The sequence below is a fragment of the Seriola aureovittata genome, chromosome 15, assembly GCF_021018895.1.
Source record: "Seriola aureovittata isolate HTS-2021-v1 ecotype China chromosome 15, ASM2101889v1, whole genome shotgun sequence".
NCBI classification, from domain to species: Eukaryota; Metazoa; Chordata; class Actinopteri; order Carangiformes; family Carangidae; genus Seriola; species Seriola aureovittata.
The window spans coordinates 15355251-15373797 of NC_079378.1; the positions used below are offsets into that span (position 1 = coordinate 15355251).

Sequence of the window (18547 nt, forward strand, 5' to 3'; positions counted from 1 at the left end):
CTGTGAGGGTGTACATCCTGTCCTTTTAGCTATTTTAGGCCCAATCATTTTAACTTGTTTTTTTTTTATATAATAATTTTGAGGTTTGGATTGTCAGTTGGACAAAACAAACATTGTGAAAGTGTCACTATATTGTGAAATTTTACAAACCAAAAAGTCAGTTGACTCAATGAATCAAAAAAAATTATAATCAGGGATTTCATTATAATGGCAATAATTAGTTAGTAACCAAACGCAACATGCTTACACATTAATACATCAGTAATAATAGTATAACAATATAATAACCTCCTTTGAGTACTTTTATTTTTGATACTTTTTCATGATTACACTTACATACATTTACTTAATTAACATTTTCAGAGCAGGACTTTTACTTTTAATGGAGTACGGCTCAAGTCAATGCCCTGTTATGCATAATTTTAAATATCCCAGCCATACACAAGTCGGACATCTTGCATCTCACTATCTTTGTTTGGCTGCATAAATATTCTCAACTGAATTTCTTTAACCACAGCCTATATTATACATCATACTATACATATACTTTTTATATCATGATTAAGAACACTGAAGGGTAATAACAACTCAATTTGTTGATCCCTGTGTTCTATAACTAATGTCTGTTGATTAGAGGTAGACCTGTTTCTCATACCTTGTGGAGCAATAGCAATACATAGCCTACTTCTTGAGTGATGACAAAGGCCTATACACTTTCCAGGAAATCCAAAATGCTTTCTAAATTTACCCTCCTCCTTTTTTTTCCATTTACAGATCAGGCCAGTTTAGAAGGCCCATGGTATTCCATGACACAATCCCCTATCCAGTCATTATGAGTTGTTTCCCTTTTACAACAGAAAAAAAGGGGCATGGTGTCTGTACTGTATCATTATCTATATATATTCTTATGACTCTCACCCACTAGTTCGGATCTGATGACGAGATGGCCCCAATCTCCACCCTGATATTTAATGGGAACTGGGTACTTGGGAAACATTAAAGACATAACCATCAAATTCATTTTTATTATCTCCCTATATACATAGCACCTTGTAAAAATGATTTTTTTCACATTACATATAGCCACTGGATCCATTTTAATATTAAAAAAATATTGATAGAGCAGCTTAAGGAACTCCAGCTGTTTTAAAGGGTTTTGTGATTCAGACTTTCTAGCTGTTTGCTCTGAGGAACTTTAGGGATTTATTGCTTCCAAACTAAAGATTTCATACAACTGTATAAGCACCCATTTGGTCTTTCTCCATAAAAGTATCTTAGATTACAGAGATGATTCAGCCTTTTTAACTCTTAGGGGAAGAATAATGTCGATGTAGGCCATAAAATGGCAGGGAGATTTCGATTGATTATCACTAGTCTAAAAAACACACTCTGTACTCATTAACACTCAGTTACCAAGTCTTACAGTATAAGGTCCTTTAAGGGTGAGTATGTCTTATGCAGTTAGCCACTAGACATATAAGATTAACAAATAACAGAAGACAAATCACATCAAAGCAAAATTTAATGTTCTAGTCCTTTTCTTTTCAGTGAAGAAACATTATGTACATGATAATGTATTGCACTTGTACTTGAATAAACCAGTAATAAATCAAAGTACTTCCTTTCTATTTGTTCATTTTATTAATTTCATCCTTAAACATATTATGTACCAGATTAAGACTAATAAAGATGACCCAAGTATGAGGAGCTCATTGTACATGTCTGCTGTATGAGGAGGCAGCTTTGAGAGAGGAGCGTGTGCCCTTTTTCGGTGAAGAGGGGGAGGATGGAGAGGAAGGAGGGGAGAGAGAGGAGGGAGAGGAGGGAGGGGAGGCAGAGGGGGAGGCAGAGGCAGGGGAGGAGTCTGGAGAAACTGAGCGTCGTCTGGTGGGACTGCTGCTTGGGGAGCCACGGGGTGAAGAGTAGGGCGACAGGGCCTGGAGCATTCGGCCACTCCGCTCCTGAATCACATGCTAAACAAGGACAGAGACAGAAGAAAGGTTTACTGTGTTGTTTTGTTGCGGTGGGGCAGTGAATCATTTTGTGATGAAATGTTCTGTGGTGTGTTTATTGCACTCGCTTTCACCCAGCCATCCATATTTATTGATACTTGTGTCATTTCCCACATTAACCACAGGGCCTTTTGTCAGTGCTTTGACAAGGGCTCAGAATCTTACTGTGTTTAGGTTTTGGTGCCTTAGACAAAGTTCCCAGTTGCAATGAAACCATGGATGAGGGGACAACAATCACTTGAGTAATTTTGATGAAGAAAACATCTATACATGATCTGAAGTTACAGAACACGTCTTTTTTCTAGGATTTTTAAGCAAATCATTGGATATTTATCAACAAACTGAGATACCATCAGAGATACTACTATCCTTGTACAGTTGTAAGATGTGCTGATTTTCAGGAGTGATTATTGTCTGAGGTAAGATTGATATTAATGAGTTATAACTTTGAGAAAGGAAGTGCAACAGTAGCACCAGACTATTTTCCTCCTTCCCCATGTTGCCCCATGCACTGGCACCCAGGGAAATTGCCCATGTAGCTAATACTATGAACCTCCTAAAGAAACTTCCTGACCTTTTTCTGTCTCATCTGTTGTTGTTTTTCATGTTGTTGTATGAGTGCAAAATAAAACACATTTTAAAAAAGCAATACTGAACATGCCACATGTCTTGAGATTGTGAGATTGTGTTGAGGCTGCTGTTGGAGGGTAAACTGGTATCTCTGCTTCCTCTATGATGGAAATAGCTCTTTGTATAATTGTTTACCACTGAACCCTCAAGGAATTCTTCAACATTTTTGGGAATTTGCTTATTTGCTTTTCTTACTGCTTTCTTTTGATACCAGTGTCATACCTGGAATGAGCAGCTGGTTAGCTTAGCTTAGCTTAGCTTAGCTTAGCTTAGTTTAGCTTAAAGACCGGGAACAGGGGGAGACAGCAGGCTCTCTCTGACGGTAACAAAATCTAGTAACCAGACCCTCTAAAGCTCACTAATTAATATTATATCTTGTTTGTTTAATCTTTATAAAAAACAAAGTGTAAAAACAATAATTAGTGGTTTCCCGGGAAGTCATGTGAGGAGCTATTTCTACACTGGTTCCCTGGCAAGACTTCAAGAAAGTTAAATATTTAATCAAGATTTACCAAGAAACACCACCAAACAACGAACTCAACCTACAAATGAAAGGTTCTTTATCTGTTATGGTCTATGCGGGATTTTTCCCTTCAGTTAGTGTGCCCTGTGGATTAATGTAAAAGTAAACGTGCCCAGGCTCCGTCAGGTCCAAAAAGCTGCAGGAAGTTGCCAATGAATTCTCGCGACTTCTCTTCCCACTTGTGGATGAGGTCCTGGCTCTTCTCCTCCACTCTGTAGACAAAGTGTTTGGACTTCTCCTCCACCGTACGGACCGTCTCTTTCATCTTGTCCACCTGGTTCTGGATCCTGTACTTATTCTCCTGTCAGAAAAAAGACACAGCAGATGACCATCAGTACATGTGCTATTATTTCTATATTTTGTTTTAAAAAAAAATTTCAGTTTAGTAAATATGATTTCTCTTACGTTAATGAATCCAACATTTAGTTCTCGGGCTGTGTAACCTCTTTGCAAGTTGCGTCGAACATAGACGTCATAGTCTCGGACGATGCGAGTGATCAGATCAGATGTGGAGATGCCCTCTGTCCTCTGAGTTGCCACAAACATTCCTGACATGAATACACAAATAATTAAAGCACATGTAATTCATTCAAGTGATATGGTAGATAAAGTAGAATTCATCATAATGGGTTATATGTATCTTTACCTGCTTCCTTTATGTGTTTGTAAACATCCTCTGATCCAGCAGAGGTGTAAGGGATATCATCATGGGCCACAAAGTCAATCTGTGAGTGCAACATGACAGTGTTCAGACTGATATCTGCACACCAGATAACTCAGTTGTTGTCACTGTATGACATGTTAAGAAGCTGTGTGTCCAGTGACTGCGTGACCTATGACCTTGTGTTTCTTGAGGAACTCTGCGGTAAGGGTCCAGGGAGCGTCCCGCACCACCTCATCAACGTAACGGCAGTGCCTCAGGGCTTCGTAGCGTTCATCCTCAGTCATCACCGTGTAGCCCTTAAACTTGTGTGTGAGTTCATCACTGCAGACTAGGGAAACAGGAACTTACATGTGATGTCTAACCTCAAATCCAAGACTTTAAACTGGAATTAAAATGGAAGATTTAGCCCAAAGACCTGTAAGATACTGGACTTTAAAGGCCATTATCACGCTAATGCAGCTCTGGGTGACAATGGCCCATATCATGTAAACACAAGGTGTTTTTACTGCAATGTGTTAAGAGGGGGAGTGACATTTCTACCTTACCTCCTACTATCAGGTAAGTGTTCGGGAACACATTTTTGGCCTGCATCAGAGCTCGAGCATGCCCCGAATGGAAAAGATCAAAGATCCCATCAGCGTAGACTCGCACCGGACGATGAGCTGCAAGATAAGAAATATGAGACCATGTCCTAACCCCAATGTAATTTTTAGGGATTTACTGATATGCCATTTTAAAGCAGATACTGATATCCGATCAGCCAATAAAGATCTTAATACTTTTCTTTCGTTGCTAATTTGTCAGTCATATGGCGTGACACATTTCTGGAGAAGAAGATCATAATAATAACAACCTTACAATCTGGCAAATAACTAGCAGTAAAACAATATCGCACTGATACTGACGTCACCTCTTACAGCTGATGTCAGCTGATACCAACATACTGAATGATCTCAAGTTAGTGACTCTCTTGGCTTTCCTGTATTCCTTTCTGTCATTAGCTGGGAAAAGACCCAAAGACACTCTCAGTTACTATACATGAAATTCATTAGCAATGCAGACAGAAACTATTGAGAGGTGTGACCTGGTGTTCCTCTCCGTGCTTGGGCAATAGTCAACTTTTCATGGGGGATCTCTGATTCACAACCTGTAGACTTGGCAAAAGCAGCCGGCTCCCGCAGAGCCTGAACAGACAGACAGAAAACACAGAGGAAGGAAAAAAAATTTTCTAATTTAGTTCATCCGTCCGTCTAAACCACTTCCATCCTGTTCAGGGTTTCAGTATACATTAGGTGCAGACTAAAAGTACAGACTGAACAAGCTGCCATTTTATACAAACAAGCATATTCATACTTGCATTCACACTTAAGGGCAATTGTAAAGTTTCCAGTTTACCTGACCTGCATGTATTTGGATTGTGTGAGGAAAAGGGTGCTACTGGGAGCATACTAGCATTCAAAAACAAAATAGTGCAGGGAGACGATATACAGCAACAGAGTTATTGCAGAATTTAGAATGAAACTAACGGAATATAAACAGTACTTTATTTTAATAAAACATAAGGTATTGTAAATTTGTAGGTTGGGACTCCTCTCTAAATTTAACATCATAAATAAATTGTATTATCAAAACAAGATAAGCTTTGATAATAACTTGATCAATCTCAGCACTCAGCAAGTAATGAGCATCCTGATATGTCATGGACTTTGTGTCGTGTGTAGATACATATAGTATACGCAGTTTTATCTGATGTGTTGTAACATATACTTTGAACTTTGATTCTGCTCAAACGTCGAGTGTTTCTTGTGTTAAACTATATGATTATTCAGTTTAATGGCTTAAAATTTGTTTTGAAATGCTCAGTATGAATGCTACAAAGTAACGTGCTTCAATGCTTCTTTTATATTTCTCTCTTAGTCCTTAGAGTTGTAGGAGTTGTATGTTATGTTTCCACAATCAAGACACAAATGTTAGATGTTTATGTGCAGACTATGCAGTTAAATTTTACACTTTATGATTCACACTTTGTTGATACATTTAAAGCAATGCTTAACTGATTACAATAGAATTAGTTAATAACTATCATTTTTAATCATTCCGAACAATTGCTTAATATCACTTGGGAATAATCATCATTGTTTTGCTATTCCTACATCGTTGCACTCAGCTAATCAGTTAACTCTCCACTGCCAGGCACAAGTCAAATAACCACAGAGGAAACGTTTACCTCTGTAATATTCAAAGCCTGTTACATAAAAATACAATATGAGTCCCACTGATACGTGTTCTCATTCACAGTCTTTAAATAATGTACAAAAACAAGACAGCCAGAACCTCCTTTATGGGACTCTGAGACCCCATATGATTATCATTTGAAGTGTAGGAATAAAGAAGGTGGCCATGTTTCATATTTACAGAACAGGACTTACCCTGCGAGGGCCTCCTCTTTGGCTCTGTGGGGCCTGTTGTTGTTGGACGTTGCTGCCTCGGCCCCGTCTCCTTCCAGCCATCCTGAATTGTTCTGCTGCCTTGTCTATTAACAACACCGCTGCAGCCACCTGCCACTCCTCTCAGCTGGTTTAACTAGTGCACACGGACGATTTCTAAGCCTGTCAGTGATTTTAAGTATACATCCCATCGGCACTGCCTGATCCTGATGACGCGAGACTGTAGCGGGCAAAGTTCAGGCCACTCTGGTGGAGGCATTCAGAGGTCGAGACTGCATTAGTCATCAATACTGGGTTTGTGAGGACTTTCATTTTCTTGATCTGCTATCACTGACACCAGTTATAAGTGAAAGTGAAAAATGTTTATGTTTTGAAACATTTGTCACATTTCCTTGTATCCTGTACGTACAGAACAACAAAAGTTAACTGATAGTGTAACACTATATATTGAGGGAAGCCGAATAAGATCAACTTGAAGTGCCGAAGGCTTTTACATTGGCAGCCTTTGGAACCAAATACAGAAGGACAATGTGTCCCAACATTTCACAAAGCTGTCACACGTTACCCACAGTGCCATGCTCCATATTATGTCATTTCTGTTGTGAATATAGTTTGGGTACATCTTAAAATCAATAACACCTTTTTTGCTGTGATAATGTTGATATTTGTATGAGACCCAGGAAAATAAAAGCCCTAATAAGTATATCACACTAATTAAATAAATCTCAAAAAGGAAGATTGAAATAAAACATAGGGCTAAATCTGAGATGAGAAAAAGTTAAAAGACCATCCCCTGCTCTCCCAAAAAAGCCAAACTACCCTCCCTTCAGCAAAAAAACGTTAACAATCCTCCCTTTCTGACAATCCCTCCCCCACAAATAATTTTTGTACAGTCCCTTAGTATGCTGAACTCAGCATTTCAAGCACTGCTGTGCCTAAATACAGCCGCACGTGGCTGTTGAGTCTATTGTAGGTGTTTTACATTGATAGGAGACATTTCTGATGCATTGTCATAGATGTTTTTGTAATGGTGATGGGTCATGATTAGTTCAGTTTCTTACAGAAATGAGATGTGTGATCATGCACATTTGCAGAACCCCCAAAAACATTTGCAAAGATAAACGACCAGTGACGTTTGAAGTTCTGTTTTATCTGTTTTATCTTTACCTCATCTTCATCTGTATTTTTTCTATCCTATTTTTAGTTACTTATGTTACTTTAAACATCAGTCAAATCTATTTCAAGTTGGTGAAAGCTGGTAGTCAGGTAGAGAAAAATAGGTGGTATGATCCAACCCAAAATTAACATTCACAAGTAGCACAAGAGACACCCTCAATACACACTTGATTTATAAGAATTTTTATTGAATGCAAATTTGAAAGTACAGTTATTATAAAACATATGATATGTACACTAAGATATTTACATGTATATAGACACACTGTTATCCACATGTACTCCAGATGTACATGAATTTAAAGTAAAGAGAAGCTTGTGGTAGGAAGCTTAAAGTTATTACAAGTGCCTAAAAAGTCAAGGCAAAATAAACATAATTAGGGAGTGAAATACTGAGGTTAAGATTGTGCAACTTCTTGGAAATGTCGGTGGCGTTTTGACTGACTCCAAGTGAGTGGAACCAGGCTGAATTTCGGGGGAATTTGAGGGACGTGGGTGTCAATTTTTGCAAAAGTGAAATGCCCCTAAAATGTTTCACTTTCATTCTTATTTCTCCCACATATAAAAGAATGATCTCAATAAACAGAGACCAAGTTATTTTTTACAGATTCAAGTCAAGTTTAATGGAAACATAGGAAACATCGCTTAACCGGTTTGAGGACACAGGAACCAAGAATGACTTCACAGGAATTTTTCACCTGTGAACACAATGACCTGGAGCAAGGGGTGTGGCTATCCTTGCAAGAGAATGCAGGGTGGGAGTATTGCTTTGCTGTTCTTCCTCTCACTTCCTGATCTCTGAACGCTGCCCAAATATGTGGAGTGACAAACACAGTGACAAGCCGAGTGACAAACCTGTGATATTCTGGACCTTTGACAGACCGGCCAGGACATATTATCCTACAGCCAAGGTAAGACTCTGATAATACTCTCTCACTGTTGGCAAATTTGTGCAGAGTAAATCCGAGGAAGATACTGTCCACTTCGTAAACATGAGACGTGTAGTGTAGCAAAAGACAGTCACAGATAGATCAGCATGTCTGAGCAAGTCAGACTATGATTTTCTACAGATTTCAGTTTCACTTATAATCACAGTGTCATTAGCTGAGATTAATAACAATGGGTGGAACCAGAAAAAAAAACAGCTTTTCAGTGGAATGGAAATAGTTTACTCTATATTTATTTATAGTTAACTTTATGACCACAGTTCTATTACATCGGAAGGAAGGTGGATAAGTAACTAATCTCTTTTCTTTGCTTCAGTCCTGTGAGGTTGGCTGAGAATATAAAACAGCCTGTTGGGAAAAAAGAAAGTGTCAGAGAAAAACATTTAAAAGGTCAGAGCAGTGTTCACCTTGAAATGTTGCTGCGTTTTTTGTTATGTTTGTTTACATGTGATTTGCAGTTAATTACATTATGGGCCAAATAATGTTTTTACAGCAATGGTCTGACTGAGATAACTGTGTCTTTAGATCATTTGTGCACTGCTGGTGTAAAGCATGTTCTTGTGGCAATATTTGACACCGCTCCTGCTGATAGCTGCTCAAATATGCAAAGGTAAGGCTCAAAAACATGACTCTGAAATTTAAATGTACGTACACAAACACTCGCACCCATATACACACCCACACACACACCCATGCACACAGTCACTTTTGTCAGTAAGTGTATAACAGCTGTGCTCCTGGGAAACAGTCAAGTAATATTTGAGGAACTGTAATTTCCTGAGGAAAAATGCATAAGCTATTGACCTTCCCTGTGGTTTGCAAAAACCAGTGGCACGGTATAGACCTAAACTCAGCCGGTGTGTATGCACCATGCACTATGCAATGTGATTTACTGTGTGACAGTCATGGAGAGCAAGAAAACTATCAATCTGGACATCACTACCAGTTCAGATAAAAATTATCTTGTTGTAAACACACTTCACTTGCTCAGCAGAAACTGAGATGAGTATCTGTCTGTTTTTTTGAATGACTTAATTATCATCGGTTGTTTGGCTAAATTAATTTGGAGTTTGGTGAATAACGTTGAGAAAAACTGAATTATCATATTGTTTAATGCTACTGAATGAAGCAACACACTTCATAGTTCTTCTTGACGTCGCTATTTTTGGTTGGGTTTTTATAGACTGTATTTAGTCGTTACTTACGCACGGCCATGTCTTCGCTACACCTCCAGACACACAGTAATTGGGTGTAACAAGTGGCGTGGGTGAGCTTTGGTTTGTTATAACCACATCCTCTGTTTTTCTAAGGCTCTTTGGCCGTATGTGTCAGTGGTTTACTTGATGTAAAGTGTCTGCATTTTGCTGTTCCACTGGTCAACAAACCACGACAGTCAGATCCACTCATAGATCTCAGTCTTTCCCGTAGCTGTCTGCTTTTCCAGGGAAAATGGTTCATGCCATGTTTCTTTCTAGTGGGCGAAGCTGTGTTTGAAAACAGTTTCACTCTAGAATTGCATTGAATACTTCTAACCTGAGTCATGTGGAAATTATGTCATGGATAAGGGTGGGAACTTGATGATGTACTATTAAATATTTAAAGGTTATGCAACACTGAGCAAAGCTTATAAGATCAAAACAGTTGTGTCTAATCTATTCTTTTTTAAACAGCTCTCTCTCTCTCTCTCTCTCTCTGTCTTTCTCTTTCTGCTCCCTGTTTTTTCTCACCTTCACCAGTTCAGACATGTGACGAGTTTACAGATCTAAATTTCGGTCATGCGTTCATTGGTACCAGCATCAACATAAGGTTGCTGCTGTACACCAGGGAAAATGGCACCTGTGGTACCCTCCTGTCCCACACCGACCTGTCCGCCCATCCCCAGTTCAAACTGTCCAGACCTACCACCTTCGCCATTCATGGGTATCGGCCCACCGGATCTCCACCGGTGTGGGTGGGCAACATCACGGAGCTGCTGCTGTACAGGAAAGACCTTAATGTCATAGTGGTGGACTGGAACCATGGAGCTGCCAATGTGAACTACTTTAAGGCAGTGCAGAACACACACAAGGCAGCCGCCAACCTCACTGCTTTCATTAAAAGGATGCAGGTATGAGATGTATCTGACCCTCTCTGTGGCCATCACTGTCTCTGAAAAATCACACACTGTTGTGTGTAACAAAGACTAATGACTGATCTTTTCAGGAACATGGTGCCTCTCTGAGCTCCATCCACTTGATTGGAGTCAGTCTCGGAGCTCATATATCAGGTTTTGTAGGCGCTAACCTGAACGGGTCAATAGGAAGAATTACAGGTAAGAGTGGAGCATGGTGGCACATAAATTCAGATCACTTTCACTATCTGATTCAGAATCATAAAATCTGGTTTTGTGGAGACATCTGTAGAGAATTGTACATTTATACTTAGACATGTAAAAGAAATTTCCTCTTGACTTATTCCTCTCATACAATTTGATCACTCACACAATCTTTGGACACTTGTGTTTTACAGTTTTCGCACTGAGCTGAATTGCTTACCAAGGACATTTCATTATAATTGTGACACTTGAATGAGCTATAATTCTTAGATTGGATAACAGTGACTAATAATACAGAGAGACAAGTCCTTGCCGAGTTTGTTAGATGTATCAAAAAGGATTTGGTCATGGTGGGGTCGATGAGTTGCAGCAATATATCACAGTTCTTTCTTTTTTTTTTTTTTTTGGACTGTCTGGGCAGGAGTCAGCACAAATAAGTCAGCACAGTTTCACTGATTCCATCTGAAATCCCTGTGGAGAGATTGTGAGGTGAAGGCAGAAAATTCTCCCCACAGTCCCTGCAGTGCCAATCAATACAGAAAGGAAAAGAAAGTAAAAGAAGGGAAAGGAAAGGAAATAACAGGAAAGGACAGGAAAGGAAAGACGTCTGGAGCGCCTCTGTAACAGGAAAGTGTTCAGTCATATAAAACAGAAACTAGACGGGACGGTATCAGAATGCTTCTGTGTGAGAAAAATAATAAAAGATGTTTGGAAAAGAGCTTCACTGGTTTGTCAGATGGGTCAAGAAACTTGTGTGCAGAGCAGCAGTGATAAAAAGGAAAAGGGATCGAAGCAGTGCAGGGTCTTAAAGTGATAACTAAAGCTTTTACAGTAAGGTCAAAATTTGAGTCTACCTAAGCCCGCTATTTCTAGTACCCACCAGTTATTTACTCTACTAATACTTCTACTGATGCCTACTGATGTGATGTTTGCAGCTCTGGATCCTGCTGGGCCTCAATTCACTGGCACTGCTCCAGAGGATCGACTGGACTCCAAAGACGCCCAATTTGTGGATGTCCTGCACACAGACATAGATGGTTAGTTGAGCTGATGTTCTGTTTTGTATATTTAGAATTGCTTTAAATGTTAGATAAGGTTTTATTACACAGCATACAGTTGATTTACTGTATATGTGTTATCACATTTTTTTTCATGTGCCAACTGTGTTTACAGCCCTGGGCTTCAGAGAGCCTCTCGGTCACATCGATTTCTATGCAAATGGAGGAACAGACCAGCCCGGCTGCCCAAAGACCATCTTTTCTGGTGAGGTCTTTCAAAATCAAGACTCTTGAGTTATAAGGATATTAACCATATGATAACGTTCCTCTGTCTATTTTACCCCTGTACAGGAGGAGCTTATTTTAAATGTGACCACCAGAGGTCAGTGTTGCTCTACCTTGAATCTTTGAATCAGACGTGTGCCAGCAGGGCCTTCCCCTGCTCGTCCTACAGTGAATTTCTGGATGGTAACTGCTTGAACTGTGAGCGGTTTGGTGCTGCTGGATGCCCTGTCTTTGGTTGGTACTCTTGTTATCTATTAGAAATATATCGTTGTCGTTTCAGTTTTTTACTCTTCAAAATGATGTCTTATGTTGATGGACAATAACTGAAAACAAACCCTTTCATTTGCAAAGTAGATATACAGTAGGTTTTAATCACAAATGACATGAACACACTATTGAATAATATAAGACCTACTGTTAATAGAAACAGTCAATATGGTGATATGGTGTATCAGGAAGTAAATGGATTATGAGGCATTTTAGATATTGACAGAATCCATAAAGTACTGATATTTATTGATATTGGCTTTGTATTGTCTGTCAATATGTATGTATTTTGAATGGAATCCTTTATTTCTCCAGAGGTTACAGTTTGTTCCTGTATACCTGACGCAGCTGTTTTTACTCAAATGCAGGTTATGACATCACAATGTGGAAAGACATCCTGCTGAAGCTGGGCCACACAAAAACTTACTTCACAACGACTACCAAGTCTCCATTCTGCAGTAAGTAACAGAACACTAATGATCACTGTTGAAGAAATAATAGGAATATCAGAATTTTTTTGAAATAATCCAAAAAATGTAAAACATGCCTCCAGCCTGTAAAAGGCTGTAGAAAAGTAGGACAGTTCAAGGGCTTTATAGTGAAACACAAATAAAAATCCAACACAAGACACAGTTCTCCTTCTATTTGAAGATATTAAACACTGAAAACAGCCTCACAAATTATGTTCTCAAAACCAATTTGAAGGACGACCCACGACTGTCTCACATCAGTGGAGCACTTATATCGTACGAAATGTCAACATTTGTCTTTGTCCCATGTTATACCTGCCATTCATGTACACTTGGTATCATGTCCACAGTCATCCATCCTTTCCTTTATCCAGCAGTTCAGAGAAAATCATGATCCAAATCAACTATTTTTTCTTTTTTGGTTTTAAAAGCTAAACTCTTAACTACGCTTCCGATCTTCTGAGGATCAGTGCATCAGGTTTGCAGTTTTGACATGTACCCTAGTGCATCATGTGCAGTGAATTTTTCGGATTAACTACTCATTTGATGGCTGCATCATGCTGTGTTTGGATGAATTGTGGAGAGTGTTTTCACTGAATACAGATTTGTCCCACATTGATAGCAGAGAATCATTATATGAAGCTGCACCTTCATGAGCAGTACGATGAAAAGGATGGATGACTCTGAAAACAACCCCCCTGTAGTCACATGTGAATGAAGACCATAAAATTAAAGACTAAAATTAAATACTTAATTCCACTTTGATCTGACTGCATTTCAATCATGAGGATGATTTGAGGCGAAAAGGGTCATGAATAGTCTGTTCTTTAATAAATTCTACTTTCATGGGCATATCAGTTCTAAGAGGAAGTATCATTTCATATCAAATAAAATGTTGAATAAAAATGTTAATGTCTTTTCTTAGTGTCAGGCTACAGGGTGGAAGTGAGGATATGGAATAAGGACATTCGCTGGGGTTACATTACTGTTAAACTTCATTATAATGGAACAGAAGCAGTAGCAACCATTGACCAGTAAGTCTTTTATCATAATATCTGCTCAAAGTACCAGTATTCCACATTGATCTCTCTTTGTCCCCTCTGTTGCTGCTCTCTCTCAGTAATGTGTGTGTGTGTGTGTGTTTTGTTTTTTTCATATTAGTAAATCCTTAAAGTTCCAGAAGTACACAGAGACCAGGTTGTTCGCGCAGTTCGACAAAGACATTCAGTCAGTGAACAAAGTGTCTCTCAAATTCTCCAGTGGGAATGTATTCAAGCCTAAATATAAGCTCCGTGTTCTCCGAATCCGTCTTACACATCTGGAGCGTAAGAGTAGGTGAGAAACATCTTTGAGAAAAATTGGACCTATTTGACCCATAATGTCAGCCATTCTCACTCTCTAAATAATCCCTCACTACTTCTTCCAGCTGTAAATTCACAGTAATACGGATTTTGTCCCTTACAGGCCTCTGTGTCGATATGACATCGTTCTTGAGGAGAAGCGGGAGGTCACCTTCAGGCCCATTCCATGTGAAGAATCCAACTTCTGAGGCAAAGTGAGACCCCGTGTCCCAAAGTTCACTGCTCGCTCTGGCTGAGGTCCGGCTGACTCGTCCGTCCCTTCAGGAACGCACAGGAAAACAATAAAGACTGAAAAAGTAGCATCAATAAGCTGCGACCTGGCAGCCAAATATTTGCTGACACAATGTGAACGTTTGTGTTTCTGAAAGTGAAATGTGATGTACCACTGTATATGATGTGTATGTGTTTCTAAGAGAAAATATCTGTGTGCTTGCATTTCGCTCGCAGTGAAAATTAGAAAATGAATCGCAAATGATTTATGTTGACAGGTTATCATTGTCAGATTTTTTATATATATATATATACAATGTCAGTAGTAGCTATGTATTTATTTGTAAATTCATCCATAATTATTAATAAAAATAAATACATTTTAAAAAGTCAGCAATGGCTCCAGCATCTTTAATGACATCATAATGCTCCCACACATCAGCAACCAATAAATTAACTGACAGCTTGGTCAACTGTTTATATAATAAAAAGTCAAACTATTACACTGGGTGAAAAATATATGCACCTAAAATATGAAAGAAGCTTCATGTTTGTGCCTCTACATCACATCATAATAAGCAAATGATAGCTCAGCCCTCAGCTCTGCAGACTAACTGCTAGCTGTCGTTTCCCATCCTCCTCTCTGCCTGTCACTGTGTCATGTGTCCTGCAAGGCCGCATAAAGGAAAAATAACTGAAAACCAATTTAACAGTGATGATCTTCGACACAATATTCAGGCCTGCACCCAGCTGTCACTCAAAATCAGGGTTGCAACAGGGAAACAGAGGAGTGTTTTTCTTCTTCATGGAAAACCTCAAGACAGTTGAACGTGTAACTGCTCATTTCTGGAGAGGACGGCCAGCAGATATTCCTCTTGATGTGACACTGGATCAAGAGGCAGTTCTTCTTTCACATCTCAGGTCGGCTCCCACTGTGCCTCATCTTTACACTTACTGCAACGACTCGGCAAAAACATTCACTCCTCTTGGCCTTTCAGCAGTCCAACAAAAAAGTGAATGAAATTACCACCTAAGAAAAATGTTTTTCTAAAAAAATAAGATAATTTTTCTTCAAAAAGGAGCAAGGATGACTCAGATAAGTGTACAATGGGACCTTTCTTGTCAAATCAGGATGAGTCCACTCATTTAGACATGTGCTTCTTCATACGCTGAATCTCCATCTTAAACAAAACAAAACACACCATGACTGTATTTTCTAAATATTAATAATATCTAATATTTTCGGCTCAAAATGGCTCTGTACAGTTGGAAAAAATACTTTACAGAAATTCTATTGTGCTTTATTTCTTTATTTCACACCTGTAAAGTCAAGCGAATCCTTTTCTCCTCATCTAGCTCATTCATCAGCAGTTTAATCTCTTTGCTGCAACAAAAAATATTGTCGAATTAGCACAGATAGCAGAGACAGTGATGCAGCGGGGGGGTGTCATGTGTCATCCAGTGTGAGGCTGGGCAAGTAAACCAAAATCTGACCAGAGATTAGAGTAAAAAAAAAAGCCATACTTGTGCTGACTTTTCATCTGTTCAAACTGATCCCTCAGGTCTCTCAGCTCTGTCTGCAGTTGCTCCAGGTTCGTCGAAGCGTGTTTCGCTGGGTTTCTGCTCGGCTGGGAGTCGGATTTGAGGCCTGGGGTTGGATGTAGTACAGCTGAGAGAGCCTTTGGTAACAGAGAGGAGAAGGACTGCGTGGGCTCACTTTTGGGTACTGGTGCCTATGGAGGATAACCCAGCATTAAAGGCTGACGACACAACAAAATTTTAAAGTGCATAGAGCCTGAAGTTTTTCTTTTACACTTACAGGCAGGGCAGACTCATTTTGACTCATCTCCTGTGAGTTCTCTTGTCGTGTTGAAGTATCCAGCTGTTCCCTCTGGTTTTCTTTTCTTTCCTCCTCCATCATGAGTGTTACCTGTAAGTGAAGTCTAGTTTGAGACATCTGATAATTAAAATACATTTAAAGTGCACCTCGCCCCTTTGAAAGTATGAAAACAAAGAAAATGTTCAAAATGGCTGTTAGGTTAGTAACAAAGGATTATTGTGATGGAGCTCCAATTAAAATTCCAAAGTTAAAGCTCATGTTAAATACAGGGCGAGTACCTTTCAACCTTGTTTTAAGTAAGGAGTCACAGTAGATATCTTTGGCTGCAGTACGTGGCTGTTTGTGCATGAGGCAGCTCAGAAAAGTTAAATTTATCCCAAGGACAGATGGGACACAAATAGACCACACCACACACTATTTCTATATGTGAGCCAAGCTATAGTAGTGTTATAGTATAGTAGTAATTCACTGGATGAAGTAACAGTGGAATGGTTTGACTTCCAGATGACTAATATTAAAAATGTATACTTCCCAGAGTCTGAAGCTCTGACTGTAACCTTTCATCTGCAGCATGAGCTGCCTGCTCATTCAGCTTCTCCGCGACTGACACAATTGAGTCAAAGTCCTCAGTGTCTGAGAGAAACGGAGAGTGAATGTTAAAACACACCGCTCAGAACCCAGAACTGATTTAAACCTACAGAGAACATAGGCCATTTTCACTGTGATAAACCTACGTCTTGTTCCATTTTTATGATTCCAGAGCCTGCATTAACATTCATCCTTTTTTTTTTTTTAAACATGCATGGTAGTATTTCAAATGACTTTGCAACACATATAACAGCAATAGTTGCAAGGCTTACCAGGAATGAGGACTGAGCTATAGCTGCCCATCGTGACAGAGAGGAATACAAGTGTAGAGAGTGAAAGACAGAAAAACCTGCAGAGTCTTTAAGTCTACATCTACAAATGACAGATTGGAGCAAGTCAGTGGAGCAGAAATCAACAGTCAGCTCAGTACAACCTCATGCTACACCTTTAAGAAATTGAAATGTACTGAAAAACAGAGGTAATTCTTTAACTATTACCTGTGCAAAATATTTCAGCAACTTCCGTTTGTAAAGTGAGATACTTCTAAATCAAACTAAATGTGGGTGTAACAATAGAGGCAGCTGTTTTCTCTCATGCCGCAGCAGTCAACAAATGTGCAACACATGCTGGAACCGATGCACAGAAAGGTCATTAGTAAACATACTAAACCAATTACCAGATTATTGTCAGTTACAGTCAAGGATCTGGTGCATTCACTCACCTTGTTTTGTCAGTGTCACCGGTGAGATACAGCAGCATCTGCGGTAACTGGACACCATCCATTGTAACCCAGTGTGGTCTGCGGAGTATGTTGTGATGAGGAGTGGTACTGTCAGGGCTAAGTTTAGCTCAGGACAGAGTGGAGCTCTTCTCTTCTCACAAATATCACAGGGGCAGAGGGAAGGGCGCCGCAGACTGAAGGGCGAGAGAAGTGTTTCAACGGACAAACCGGAGTGCAGTTACACAAGAACTGATGTTTGAACTGGGCAGAAGAAAAGAAAACAGAAAGGGTGATGATTCATCTGAAAGCTCAGAAGCTTTTTCGATTGGCTTTACCAAGGGTTTCCTAAACAGCACTGAAAGGGACACTCCACCAATTTTACACACAGTCCAGTTTTGTCATCACAAGCGTTATAGTTCACCATGTGAAAGCAGTAGCGGCTCTCTAATTGGTTCATGTGTTCCAGCAGGTCATCAGGGTGATCTTAGCTGGGGCTCAGGACTTCCAATTTGAACAGAAAGCCTGCTTTACAAACAGGAGATGTGGGGTTTGAAAGAAATTGGCTTTTAGCAGGTAGGAGTGGTCTAATAAAATACATTATTGCAGTGTATTATGGGAAGTACAGGACCCAGAGGTTTTAGAGATACTTAGGATAAGAGGGATTAAAAGTCAGGATATCTTGGCCTCTGCCGCTTCAATTTTTATTACGTTTTTGTTTTTAACACACTCCAATCTCTTTTCTGAGTACCCCAACTCAAAGGACATGCAATACCAAACTGATGGAGTACAGGGAAATCAGTTCTCATTTAATTATATTGAAGGGTAGTTTATCCAGTAAATCACAAAAGATTTATTCAGACTGTGTGAAGTCAGATTGCCTTTAGTGGTAAAGCTTACAAAAAACGGAATGGAAATGACTGCCATATTTAAAATTTGAGGATATAAACTAGTTTTGCTGCCTCGCAGGTTGTATGTTTCTGCCAATCAGTTAAGCTGCAGTTGACATTCATGTATGTCCAGAGTTATACTGTTTGTAGCAAAGACTTTGAATATCATGGTTCATCAATCATCATGGTTGGCAGATGGAAACTGGA

At 39.4% G+C, this 18547-nt stretch overlaps 3 protein-coding genes across 6 annotated transcripts; 1 reads left to right on the plus strand and 2 right to left on the minus strand.

Annotated features, from left to right (window-relative positions):
• Nucleotides 1-1504: 1504 nt before the first annotated feature.
• LOC130182598 (choline-phosphate cytidylyltransferase B-like) lies at nt 1505-6503 on the minus strand. Its single transcript, XM_056397632.1, has 8 exons — nt 6259-6503; nt 4914-5013; nt 4375-4491; nt 4006-4157; nt 3812-3890; nt 3571-3713; nt 3278-3466; nt 1505-1973 (listed from the first exon to the last, which is right to left on the minus strand). The coding sequence occupies exons 1-8, from the start codon at nt 6337-6339 to the stop codon at nt 1710-1712; spliced, it is 1125 nt and encodes a 374-aa protein (XP_056253607.1). The 5' UTR covers nt 6340-6503; the 3' UTR covers nt 1505-1709.
• A 1713-nt stretch (nt 6504-8216) lies between these two features.
• On the plus strand, nt 8217-14697 carry LOC130182175 (lipase member H-like). Of its 2 annotated transcripts, XM_056396849.1 has the most exons (12): nt 8225-8363; nt 8716-8789; nt 8925-9009; nt 10136-10506; nt 10602-10710; nt 11649-11750; nt 11887-11976; nt 12063-12230; nt 12632-12721; nt 13659-13767; nt 13895-14068; nt 14198-14697. In XM_056396849.1, the coding sequence occupies exons 3-12, from the start codon at nt 8952-8954 to the stop codon at nt 14280-14282; spliced, it is 1356 nt and encodes a 451-aa protein (XP_056252824.1). In that variant the 5' UTR covers nt 8225-8363; nt 8716-8789; nt 8925-8951; the 3' UTR covers nt 14283-14697. The 2 variants fall into 2 exon arrangements, with proteins under 2 accessions (XP_056252822.1, XP_056252824.1); XM_056396847.1 differs by lacking the exon at nt 8716-8789 and having other exon boundaries at nt 8217-8363.
• si:dkey-71d15.2 (SH3 domain-containing kinase-binding protein 1) lies at nt 14695-18488 on the minus strand. Of its 3 annotated transcripts, none has more exons than XM_056396851.1 (5): nt 17454-18488; nt 16124-16234; nt 15829-16037; nt 15625-15688; nt 14695-15485 (listed from the first exon to the last, which is right to left on the minus strand). In XM_056396851.1, the coding sequence occupies exons 2-5, from the start codon at nt 16223-16225 to the stop codon at nt 15447-15449; spliced, it is 414 nt and encodes a 137-aa protein (XP_056252826.1). In that variant the 5' UTR covers nt 16226-16234; nt 17454-18488; the 3' UTR covers nt 14695-15446. The 3 variants fall into 3 exon arrangements, with proteins under 3 accessions (XP_056252826.1, XP_056252827.1, XP_056252825.1); XM_056396852.1 differs by lacking the exon at nt 17454-18488 and adding an exon at nt 17005-17407; XM_056396850.1 differs by lacking the exon at nt 17454-18488 and adding an exon at nt 17005-17405 and having other exon boundaries at nt 16124-16777.
• Between the last annotated feature and the right edge of the window lie 59 nt (nt 18489-18547).